This window comes from Natator depressus, chromosome 11 (assembly GCF_965152275.1).
Source record: "Natator depressus isolate rNatDep1 chromosome 11, rNatDep2.hap1, whole genome shotgun sequence".
NCBI lineage: Eukaryota > Metazoa > Chordata > Testudines > Cheloniidae > Natator > Natator depressus.
The window spans coordinates 2,115,658-2,127,409 of record NC_134244.1 but is presented as its reverse complement, the minus strand read 5'-3'; the positions used below and the strand labels follow the sequence as shown (position 1 = coordinate 2,127,409).

Sequence of the window (11,752 nt, the reverse complement as noted above, 5' to 3'; positions counted from 1 at the left end):
CCCTGTGCGAGGCCGGCCCGGACCCTGCCCGCTGCGCTCTTCGCCAGGGGACGGTCCCAGGCGGCTGCGGGGCGCAGGGAGGCGCTGAGCCGGAGGCAGCTGGAGAAAGCGGCGGGGAGGAGGGAGCAGCTGGGGCTCCACTTGCGCCTAAGAGATCCAGGGGAGCTTGCCCCCCCCACAAGGAGAGACACCCCCCCGCGCGCCCAGCCCCAGGGACCGGAGCGCCCCGCCCGGGGCGCACAGGACGGGGAGCTCTGAGCAAAGCGAGGCAGAGTGACAAAGAGGGAAGCCAAGGGGGGCTGGGCAGGGGGGCAGCCTGCCCCCTCATTCTGCCTCTGCCAGCAGCCTGCAGCTAGGCCCCCCTCCCCCCACTGGAGACTTGGGTGGGGGGCGGAGGGGCAGGACCTGTCCACATGGAGCCTGGAATGAGAGCAGCTCTCCCCCCTGCAAGCAGCCAGCAGCTCCTTGGAACTTGGATGTCCTGGTAGAGGGGGGAGCGGCCCTGCCTGGCCCATGTAGTTGGGGTTGTGTTGGGGGTGGGGGGCTATGGGCTGCCTGCGGCGAGGATGGCCCCGTCCTTCTGGGACTGTCAACCCACCAATCCAGGCGGGGGATCCCTGAGGTCCTGAATAGCAGAGGGAAGTGCAAGAAGCAGCGAGAAGAGACAAGAACCAGCAGCAGCCGGGGAAACCACCACGGGAAACCCAAAGGCCCCACCGCAAACCCGAGCCCGGCGCGGCTGCCAAGCCCCGCACCGAGCCAGCGGGACACGAGATGGGTCTGGCCCTGCTGCCCGGGTTCTGCCCCCTGCTTCTCCTCGGCCTCTGGCTGCGAAGGTAAGAGAACTCCCGCCGCGCTCGGGCTCCCACTTCTAAACTCGCCTGTTTTTAGCCGTGGTGGGGCCTTTAGGACCCAGGCTTGTGTCTTGGCCAATGGTCCCTCGGCAGCTGCCCCGTGCTCCCGGGAGATGAACCGCGCACCCGCACACGGGCCCTAGGAGAGGAGATGTCACTTCGGAGCCTTGTGATAATCACAGCGCCCTGTGCCTCTCCGGAATGCAACGTTTAACCAGATTGTCTCTGTTCTGTGACTGATTCGGGAGGATTATTTCCCCCGTGTGCTAACCCCCCTCCACCCCCGCCTGCTCCAGATAATCCGGGCTGCGGCTGATCGTTTCCCTTCCTAGAGATCTCCTCCGTCGTGTGGAAATTCTCCCCGCAGGGGGATTTGCTTTTCCTCGCCAGTGCCATGGAAGCCGCCTCTGCTCGGCCTTGCTTTCTGGGTCAGGCGCTGATTGGAGGACCAGCCGGGCGAGGGCCTGACTCCCGGCTCACCTCCACCGCGGCGTAAACCGGGAGCCGCGTCCCTCGCGTTGCCCCGTGCGGAACCCCGGCGGAAGCCAGGTCAGAGCCCAGCCCCTGCCGGGCCCACCTGGACCGCAGAGCAAACCCCGGGAAGGGGGAATTGTGCGTGTGAGGTGGGGACGGTCTGCTCGCCCAGGGCTCGGAGACAGAGCCCAGCGGCTCCTGTCCGGCTCCGAATCGGGTCCTCTCCTGCTGTAGCATGTGGAGAAAATAAGTTCAGAACCAGCTGTCCCGCCACCTGCTCGTGTCTAAAGGTAGCGTCCCCCGGCCAGGCCGGGCTGCCTAATCGGCTCCGCTCGCCCGCCGGCAAATGACTAACAATTCAGGGCTAAGGAGGGAGTTTTGTCCAAACTGAGGCCCAGGACTCCTGGGTTCTTTCCCCAGCTCTCTCACTGCCTTGCCGGCCGAGGTGGGCCAAGTTGTGTCCCGGGGTCGGTTCTAGGGTCCCAAGATTGGGGGGAGTGGGTATTTGGCGGAGCTCAGCTGTCCCTATTTAAAAAACAACCTCCCAGGAGTCGAGGGGCTAGATGGACCCCTGGAAAATCTTGGATTCACGCCTACAAGCCAGTCCATGTGGCTGCCGGGGCGGCATTTTGCTGGGGTTTATTGAACACGAAGACTCGCACTCTAGGCCAAGCTCCGTGCCTCTGACGGTCTCCTGGGGGATTGTTTGCCTTTCCTGGGCTGGACAGAGGGGGGTTTCTGGGGGAGGTGCGGGGCGCTCACCGACCAGCCCCTGTGCACGGCGGGGTTCGGGAAACGCCTGGAGAGCCTGGCGCTGGGCCCTACAAATGGAAGCGCAGCTGGGGGGTGTTGTTAGTCCAGGCAACTCGGGGTCTGTCCGTGCATGGAGGGTTCGGCAGGTAGCGCTGCACCCCGTCCCTGGAGGGGAACGGGGCGCCCCTGTGGCCACCCGAGCTGGGATGCTGGGGGTGGGGTGCGGGGGCCGCTCCCGAAGGGCGGGGCCAGGAGAACCCAGCTCCTTTGGTCGTTAGGTCTCTGCTTTTCCTTTCATCCCAAATCCGAGGGAAACAGAGACTGGGGGCGGGGAGCCGGCTGGTGCCCCACGTCGAGTTCCGGGGGGGACTCCCACCTCCCCCCCTTTGCATGCCATGATCCCCCCCCCCTTTTCCGCATCACAGGGCCACTCCAGAGTCTTCCTTTGATCTCCCCTGATCCCCCGCCAGCTGCCAAACTTCCGGGCGGCGGGCAGGGAAGGGTTAAACTCCCCTGTCTTTTCCTCCCCGGCTCGCTCCAGCTCCTGTTTCTGGGCTGGCTTTTTTTCTTTTTTCCCTTTCCTCCCCTTCACACAGAATGTGTTGACGCCGGGACGTGTATTAATTAAAGCCGCAGCAGCCGGTGACCCGCGGGCCTTTCACCGTGAAATCCTGTTTAAACCCACTTAGTCCGGGGGGGCGGGGGGAGCGAGGCAGCAGCGCCAGGGGATCAGAGAAGAGGATGACAGCGGCGGCACGTGATTTCCAGCCGCCCTGGCACGTTCCCTCCCTCCCCCCCTCCCCATTGGATTGGGGCGGGCGGGCCTGGGGGGAGAGGGTGAAGCGAAGGAAGAACAGGGGCAGGAGACCTGGGAGTCAGGGACGGGCGGGGCTGGGGAGGGCTGGAAGCCTCTTTGCTCGGGACATGTATAGCTGGACTCTGCTGCAGGACTGATCCTGAGCTGACAGGCGGGTGCAAATCCGGAGTGACTCCGACTCAGGGTCAGGACTTGGGGAGCTCCCTGCTCTGGTTGTTAAGGTCGCTCCCGCTCCCCTAGCGGGGTCACTCCGGATTGGCGCCGGAGCAGGCTGAATTCCGAGCCTGGCCCCGCGGCACTGAAGGGGAGAAAGGGCGTGACTTTAGCCCCCCAGTGTAAAACGGCGTCCAGGGGAACAAGCCTGGCCTGGCTGACAGTCCTGATGGGAGACAACCCCCCCCGAACCCCGATGAATTACAGCCAGAGCAGATAGCGCCCAGCGCCCCTCCAAGCGAGTCCCGTCTCCCTACAGCGCTCCAGTCACCTGGGTGGCGGCCGCCCCCGGCTGCGGGGGGCTCGGCGGGGCGCTTGGCTTGGAAGACGCCGGAGCTCTGGGGCTCTTCTCTGCCCTTGGCGAATCCTAGAGAAAGGCCCGAGTCGAGCGGCAGAGCGTAGCTCCGCGGCAGGTTCAGAGGGACCCTCCGAAGGGAGGAGCGGAGAGCCCGGTGCCAGGCCTGACTCGGACAGACCCTGGGAGCTGGGCCCAAATGAGGAGCTCGGGGCCTGGTCCCTAGCTATGAAGGGGCGAGGCTGTGCTGTCCCTACCGGACTTTCTGATCATGCCCCTCTCGGACCCTGAAATTAAACCAGGTGGGGAGGGCGGCCTGGTCCCTGGTGCCAGCGACAGGCCCGAGCCCACTGGGGTGGGCCTGGAACTGCCGACCTGGGAGCCCCACGCCGAGGAGCGGCTGAAATGGGAACTGGATACAGCCTGGGAGCACGGCGCCCAAAGTGACCGAAGAGGAACAAGCCAGCCCCGACACTTCCCAGCGGGTGCCAGAGAGCCAGCGGAGAGTCGCCAGGCAGAGCCCAGCTTGACTTTCAGATCCCTGGCAAGAGAGTCTAGGCACAGAAGCCGCCGTGGGGTGGAACGTGAGGTTCTGCCCCGGATCGCCAGTGGGGAGCGAGACAGCAGACAACGGGCCGGGCTCCGGGCTCACCTTTCCTGCAGCTCGCACACCTGGCTGGGCTGCGACATGGGCACCTGTCTCCACTCCCCGCACCGGCGCCTCACAGGCCAGGGCTCGGTCCTTGTCTTCAAGGTGCTCCAGGGGTCCGGGCTGGAGACCCGCGCAGAGCTCTGCTCCTCGGGCCCCACGGGGCGTTCTGCTTTCGGGGGGGAACAGAGCATCCTTAGGCCTGGACCCTGACTGAGGGAGGAAGGACCATCCCAACCCTCCCAGCCCCTGCTCCCTGTGCCAGGGGCACTTCTCTGGCCGACACAGAGCACCGGAGGTGTTAGAAAACCCAACCCGACCACAACGCCCACCCCGGCACGCACAGCTCCCCGCCCGGGGGAGGGTGAGAGAGAGAGAGAACCCCCGGGACAGATGGCAGCCGTGTTGTTTAATGCACGACTGGCAGGTGCCCAGATACCAGGGTGAGGGGCGTGGGCCACGAACCTGGATAGACCAGCAATAGAATTTCAACATGGCTGACGTGTGAGCCGTGCGTGCTCCGCCCACGCCCATCCCACAGGAGACACGGGGCCTGCCGGGGCTCAGGGAGTCTGATCTCAGTGACAGCCCTGAAAATCCGGGGTGACTGCCCGGGAGGGGGTGAGCCCCCTCACTGACTGGCCCTCTGCTTGGTTAACGAGCCAAAAGCTTAGGTGGTCACCCAAACCGGGCCTGGGTCTCTGGGGCTGGCTGGCTGTCCATGCGTCCCCACATGTCCTCCCACCATCTATCCCTGTATCTATCCCCATACAAATCCATCATCCGTCCCCACACCACCCATCCTTCCACCCATCCTTATACACCCCCTCCATCTGTCCCATACACACCCACCATCCAGCCCCACTCCCCTCCCACCATCCAGCCTTCCTCATACGCTCCCTCTATTTATCTATCCTCATACACCCCCATCATCCGTCCCCACACACCCTCCCACCATCCATCCTCATACACCCCCTCTACCTATCCCATACACACCCATCAGTCATTTATCCATCCCCCACCATCCCAACTACCCATCCATCCTCATACATCCCCTCTACCTATCTAATCTACCCCATACCCTCCGATCTGTCTCTACACCCCCCACATCTAGCCATCCATCCATTCATCCCCATACACCCCTCTGTCTGTCTGTCTGGGTTCTGATGCTGATTCTCTTCGCCGCCCTGTTCCACACATGACAGGTGTCGGTCACGTCACCTGGTGCATGACTAGAAGGTGCCCAGACACTGCAGTGATGGGCTGGGATAAGATCCGGTAGAGAAGAGTCCTGTCGAGTCCTGTTAGGGACCGAGGCAGAGCCGGGATGCCCGGGGAAAGCAGGCTGCTGCTGGGGATTTCTGGCTGCTTTCGGGCAGGATTTGGCCCCTGGTCTTCCTTGGCACCCCCAGGGTCTGGAGCAGCAGCCCCCCTGGAAAGCACAGGGGAGGCAATATCTTTGAGCAGCCCAGCCCGGTGTTTGGGGCTTGTACCCTGACCTCGCCGGCATCTCGCCCCCGGGTCTGTGTCACAGACACGCCCCAGGAGCCGGGGGCTGCTCTGGGGAGCGGCGCACTCTCTGCCTGCTGGGGCTTCGTTGCGGGGGCTCCAGTGGGGGCAGTTTCTGCGCCTGAACGCCTCTTTTGCTGGTCCTTAATTGATTCATCCGGGAATAAAATGGGGTGGCTCAAGGTAGAATCCTCTGATCCTGGGGATCCCGAGGCTGGGGATTGGTGCCCTGGGGCAAGATCCTGACACCCATGCCCCCCTATCGGCTGATTGGGGAGCCCACCCCGCCCTTTGCCAACACCCTAGAGTCCCCTGTCTCCATCCTTATCCCCCCGCCTTGGCCAGCTCCGTACCCATCCCCCCATCCCCTCCCTGGCTTCCGAGCCAGCCCCCCATCCCCTGCCCCGACTCCCCAGCCAGCTCCAAATCCAGCTCAGAATCGCTGGCCTGGGTGGCGGGTCTCTCTGGGGCCTGGCTCCACCCGACGCCCCGGCTGCCCCCCTGCGTGTGGGGACTTTGCACCCGGGGGGGGGGGGGTTGGGAAGCGACCCCGTGACTGGGTCTCTGCGGGGCTTTCCCCTCCCCCCAGCAGACCCCTGGCGCCAGGGGTGGGCGAGGCGGCAGGGCAGGGCGCTGAGCCGGGCTCTCCCTTCCCTTCCAGCTCCTGCCCCAATGAAATCCTGGGCCTGAAGCTGCCGTCGGAGCCGGTGCTGAACGCCAACACCGTTTGCCTGACGCTGCCCGGCCTGACGCGCCGGCAGCTGGAGGTGTGTGTCCGCCACCCCGACGTGACGGCCTCCGCCATCCAGGGCATGCAGATCGCCATCCACGAGTGCCAGCACCAGTTCCGGGACCAGCGCTGGAACTGCTCCAGCCTGGAGACCAAGAACAAGATCCCCTACGAGAGCATCATCTTCAGCCGAGGTAAGGGCCGGGGAACCCCCGCCCGGCCTTTGGGCACAAGGCGGGTCCCCCTCACCTGCCGCCAGGCCCAGGGACGGGTCCTGGACCAGGCACTCGCGGCCTCGAAGTGACCTGCCCAGGCTGGGGGCCAGTGGGAACCCCAGGGTGCGGCTGGGCCCTTTTGTGTCCCTACAGCCCAGGCCTGTTTCTTCTCCGCTCACCCCTCCGGTCCCCTGCGCACGCCCAGCGCCTGCCCCAGGCCGTCCCGGGCTCCTTTCTGAGCCCCAGCCCCGTTTCTGCGCCCCTCGCGCCGGCGGAGCTTTCTCGGGCCCCCGGGGATGTCTCTCCCGCAAAGCGGGGCCGCGGGGTTTGTCTCAGGAAGCGCCTCGGAAATGCAGCCAGCTCTGGGGTGGGACGTGGCAGCCCGCCAGCGGCAGCGCCGCAGGACAGGATGTGAACTGGAATCTTGTTCATCACTAGGAAGTGCAGGGGAAAGGAGGGGATTCTGGGGGACCGGATGTGGTCCTCCACACCGGAGTTTGGCCCGGGCAGTGGGGTAACCACCCCAACTCCTCACGTCCAGGCTCGGTTCCTGCAAGTCTGTACCTAGGGCCGGAGCCGCCTGCCCGGAGAAAGCTCCAGCGGGTCCCGCTGCCGAGGAACAAAGGGATCCCCCTGGCATCCGACTCCCTGCTCTGGGATCGTCCCCCAGCGCCAGGAGAGACGCCCCCCTCTGTGACCCGACCCCCACCACAGCCGCCCCTCCCGCGGGAGCAGTGACACTTGTTCCGTGGGGGGAGCCAGACCCGTGGGGGGAGCTGGGCCCCGGCGGTAGAAATCGGGGCCCAGACCCCCCCGGGACAGCTGTCCTTGCACAGTCTTAGGCGTCTCCCTGAACCCGTGGCGCTGGGCCCCCTCACCTCTCGCTGATTTCAGGGCAGGGTTCTGGGCACCCTGCAGGATCGGGCCCGTGGCAGCTCGCTCACGGGAGTTGCCCCCGCCTTGCCAGACAGCTCTCTCCGGGGTCTGCCCAGTGCTGGGGCCAGAGTCCCCTGCATCGCCCGAGCCGGCCCAGCCCGGTGTCTGCTTCCAGCCCTGTAGCCCCAGGGGGTCAGAGGTCCCTCCCCAGCAGTGCACGGGCCCCCAGGAGCGAGTTTCAGGGTAAAAGTAACGGCAGAGCTCAGCTGTCCCTGCTCCCAGCCGCCGCTAGACACGCTAACGGAGCCGGATTCCCACCCACGCGAGAAACTCCGATTTCCAAACCACCCAGAAAACCACCTGTGCACACGGTGGCATTAGTGGGAGATAGCCAAGCCCCAGGGCCCACCGCGGCTCCCGAGGCCGGCCAGAGCAGGCCGGGAGACGGGGAAATACTTGGCTAATGAATTTAGAGCTGGAGCTTTGAAAGCCTCCCTGGCGGGAGCCGTCCTCACTAGTGCCAGTAGGGTCGCTGTCTCCACGGGGAGACTGACCCCGGGTGGGAGGAATCCGGATTAGATCCGGGTTTATTCGCAACGCAACGCTGAAGACGCCAAATGTCATCCCAGGTCTGTAACTAACCTTAGGGCCCAACCCCCTTCGGTGTAAACCTGCTGGCGCCTCACTCCCTACAGAGCCGCAAGGGCTGTTTCCTCCGACCAAAGACCAGCTTCGGTGGACGGGCCCAGGGCGCGAGGTGCAGCTTCCCGGCAGGACGGGGCTGTCACAGCTGAGACGAATCAGAGCCTTTCCAGACGCTGGCTGCCTATGTCCCGTGTGGAGCCTCCTCAGGCGCCCGCGGACCAGTCGGTGACTCCTGCCGGCCTGTATCGCTGCTCTGTTGGGCAGAGTTTCAGAAGGACAGGACCGAAGCCCGCCCGGGGTGAGCCGTCGAGTTGTGTCCGGGATCCGCAGCGGGTCGGGAGACAGCGGGGCTAGGACGGGGCCGAAGGCTCCCAGCCAGGGCCGCGGGGCTCTGCACGCAGGCGGGGCGTTGACCGTCTTCCTCCCCGATGTGGAAGGGGGTGCGCCGGGTGCCAGGGGGCTTCAGGCCCGCCAGAGCTGGGAGGCGCTTCAGAGGGACCCCGCCAAGTCAGGGGAACGGGGAGGACAAGAAAGTTTCTCTCCCCGCCGGTGCTGGAGGCAGGACCTGGGCTAGATGGGCCGCTGCTGCTGATTTGTGATTCCTAGCTGCGGATTTGTGATGACTTTGATCTCGGCCCATGTGTAGCATGGACGCTGGGAAATGTTATTGTCGGGTTTGGGGCGGGGGGCCAAACGGGCGGTTCTCAGCTTCCTAGCGAACATCAAATCCCGCCCGCGGCTCGGAGGGCTGGCTGGGGCTTTGGAAAGAGACGTCGATGTATCCCATGACTGAGGATCTGTTGCGCCCACTGGCTAGGAGCTAGGAGCCAGCGCACACGGTCGCCGGCCCTGCCAGGTGGGCTCGCTGGCGGGTTTCCAAGCTGCTCCAGGTCTTTGGAGAACGCGGCTCCGCGCTCCGCTTTGCAGCTCCTCCCCAAACCAACCAACCAACCAACCAACCGGCCGTGAGAGTAGGGGCCGCTAATGGCCTCTCCCGAAGCCCCAGCCGACCGGGCTCGGTGCAACTGGCGCTAACGCGCGCGGCTCCCCCGGGGACCAGGCTCCGGCTCCGGCTCCGGCTCCGGGCGCCCGCAGGCTCGCTGTTCCCAACCCGAAGTGACAGAGCCCTTGAATCTTTCATCGTGTTCCCGCCGCTGCGCCATCAGCTCAGCCGGGCGTGAGCCGCCCTCTGAATTATTTGTGGAGTCCGCTCCGGAGCCTCGCTCGCTCCGAATCCGGCCGCCCCCGCGCCCTGCCCCGAGCGAGCCGCCCGGAGCGAAAGCCAGCCGGGGGAAGTAATGGAAGTCGATCGGCAGAAGAGCCTCGACAAAGAACAGCTGCGAGCGAATCCCCGGGCCCCAAACCTCTTCCTGCTTCAGATCAAACGCGGAGCTTGGGCACAGGCTCCAGGTGAACAGAAACGGTCCGATCCTCGGAGCGCCAGGCGCGGCTTGGGGTCTTTCTATTGCACCCCTCATCCAGCGCCTCTGCAGTGAGTCTGCCTCGGCCGTGGAAATGCAGCCCCCTCTGGGGTGGGACGCGGCTGCCTCCAGCAGTCACACAACAGTTCAGGACAGGAAGTGCAGCTGAGGGCTGGGTTCTGTAAACACTGGGGTTTTAGAGAGGGGAATAAATCACCTGAGCCTAAAAAACAAGGAGCAGTCCGGTGGCACGTTAAAGACTAACCGGTTTATTTGGGCATAAGCTCTCCTGGGTAAAGACCCCACTTCTCCATGCATCTGAAGAAGTGGGCTTTTTACCCACGAGAGCTTATGCCCAAATAAACCGGTTAGTCTTTAACGTGCCACCGGACTCCTCCTTGTTTTTGTGGATCCAGACTAACCCCCGATACTTGCCCCCTGAGCCGGGCCCTGGCCCCGCTGTGCAGCTGCACCTGGATTCTTACCAAGGGCATCCTGGGCTCCCGAGTGACCCCCAGTGGGCAGCGCCTGGGGTTTTACGTCTCCCCAGGGAGTTGGCACCTCCACGGGCATGGCACCCTTTGCACCTCTGGGGGCCTGGCAGGGATGCAGGGTGGGTTTTCCTGGGGAGTCTCCTGTCTGAGGGCTCTGAGCTCTGCAGAACCTGCAGGGTCACAGCCCGAGGCGAGCGAGCTGCTAGCAAATGCTTCTCCGAAACATCCAGGGCCTCCAGTCAGGCTCCCCCACCTCCCTCCTTCTAACCTCAGCCAGCCCCCGGCACCAGGCACTGTCCTCCCCAGCTCCCATCCCAGCCTCCGCCCCTTGCTGACTCTCCCCGTGGCCAGGTCTTGGCAGCTTTGGCCCTGTGTCCGCTGGGCCCTGGCCTGCGCGCTCCTCAAACCCCAGCCACACCAGGACGTTCCGGGCTTGGAGAGACGCCCTCTCCGCGGTGCCAGGCAGCACGGAGCAGCTGGCCGGCCCCACCAAGACTCGTGCCAGTGCCAGGAGGGCTGTTGAGATACGGGGGAGGTGCTAGCAGGGCCTGATGGCTTCTTGGGACTGGTTCCTCCCAGTCAAGCCCCGGCCCAACCCTTTCCCAGCCAGCCTTACCAGTGGCATTTCGAGGGTACAGCCAGCAGGTCTGGGCGTGGTCTCCTCGCGTATGGTGTGGGGGTCATTTCAGGGAAGGCACGTCTCACCAGGCCTCATACAGACTGGGGAAGACCCGTGCAAAGAGTGGGTTTTGTGAGGCAGGCCAGGGGCTTGGGGGTGCCCGAGCCAGGCAGGCGGGGGTAGTATTGGGTATTCAGCATGATGATGAATGCAGACAGCTTCTCCATCAGCACAGGGTGCTCTGCCTGCAGAGCGTGGCCCTGCTCAGGGGCCTATGCGGGACAGACCTGGTCCATCGGTCTCGTGCCAGGTGACCCTCCCTGCGTCTCCACCGGTTGTTGCGGGTGTCTAGGTATAGCAGCCACCCTCCATTTCTTTATGGGTAGAGGGGGGAGGGGGAGGCGGGTGCCGGAGCGAGTCTCTTGTAGCCTGGAGCCATGGGCTGGAGTCGGGTGCGCATGGCCATTCTCTGCCCCATGCTGGAGACGCTGTAGGCAAACCGGCCGTCGGAGTGGCCCATGAGCTGAGATCGGGGCCCCGGGGTGCTGTGTGCTACAGAGCCACAGCAGACTTGATCCCAGGGGATTTAGGTGCCTAAAGACGTTGACTGGCACCTGGGTTCAGAGGGGCCAAGGCAAGTTTGGTGCCTAATTCCCATAAATTTCAAAAATGCCTGTAGGCACTTTTCAAAATCCCACTTATCTGCCTCTCTGGGCACCTAAATCCCTTGTCCCTTAGTGCCCACCCTAAAGAGCTTAAAATCCAAGTAGGCAAGTGTGGCGGGGCGGGACTCACTCCTGGCTGGGAATTAGCTCATTTTCCAGCTCCGGAGCGCTCTCTGCAGGTCGGTCTCGTTGCTGCCGCTGGCCCCCGGGTCTTTTCCGGACCCCGGTGCCGCTTTGTCCGGGGGCTCTGCCCCAGCAGTATCCCCTCGGTCTCTGGGTCTCCCCTCCCCAGGGAACCCCCAACCTCCTAATCCCCATCTCGCCTCAGTCTTTGGCTACTGCCAGTTGCCATCTAGCCCCCGCTACCTGGGGCGTACTGCGGTATAATTGCCACTCATCATCGGCAAGGGGGGTCTGGACCTGCTGCTTCTGCCTCCCCTTGGGCTGCCCTCTGCAACCCCAGTACCCTTTTCCTAGGCCTTCATCAAGGCCTGCAGCCCAGGGGTTTCTCAGGCTGGAGCTC

General features: G+C 64.4%; 1 protein-coding gene across 1 annotated transcript in view; it reads left to right on the top strand.

Annotated features, from left to right (window-relative positions):
* Positions 1-685: 685 nt before the first annotated feature.
* The window catches only part of WNT10A (Wnt family member 10A), a 48,253-nt gene continuing 37,186 nt past the window's right edge, over positions 686-11,752 (top strand). Inside the window, exons 1-2 of the mRNA XM_074966757.1 lie at positions 686-836; positions 6,226-6,488. Coding sequence (XP_074822858.1) covers positions 775-836; positions 6,226-6,488 — 325 coding nt within the window. The 5' untranslated portion in view covers positions 686-774. The remainder of the gene's footprint in view (positions 837-6,225; positions 6,489-11,752) is intronic.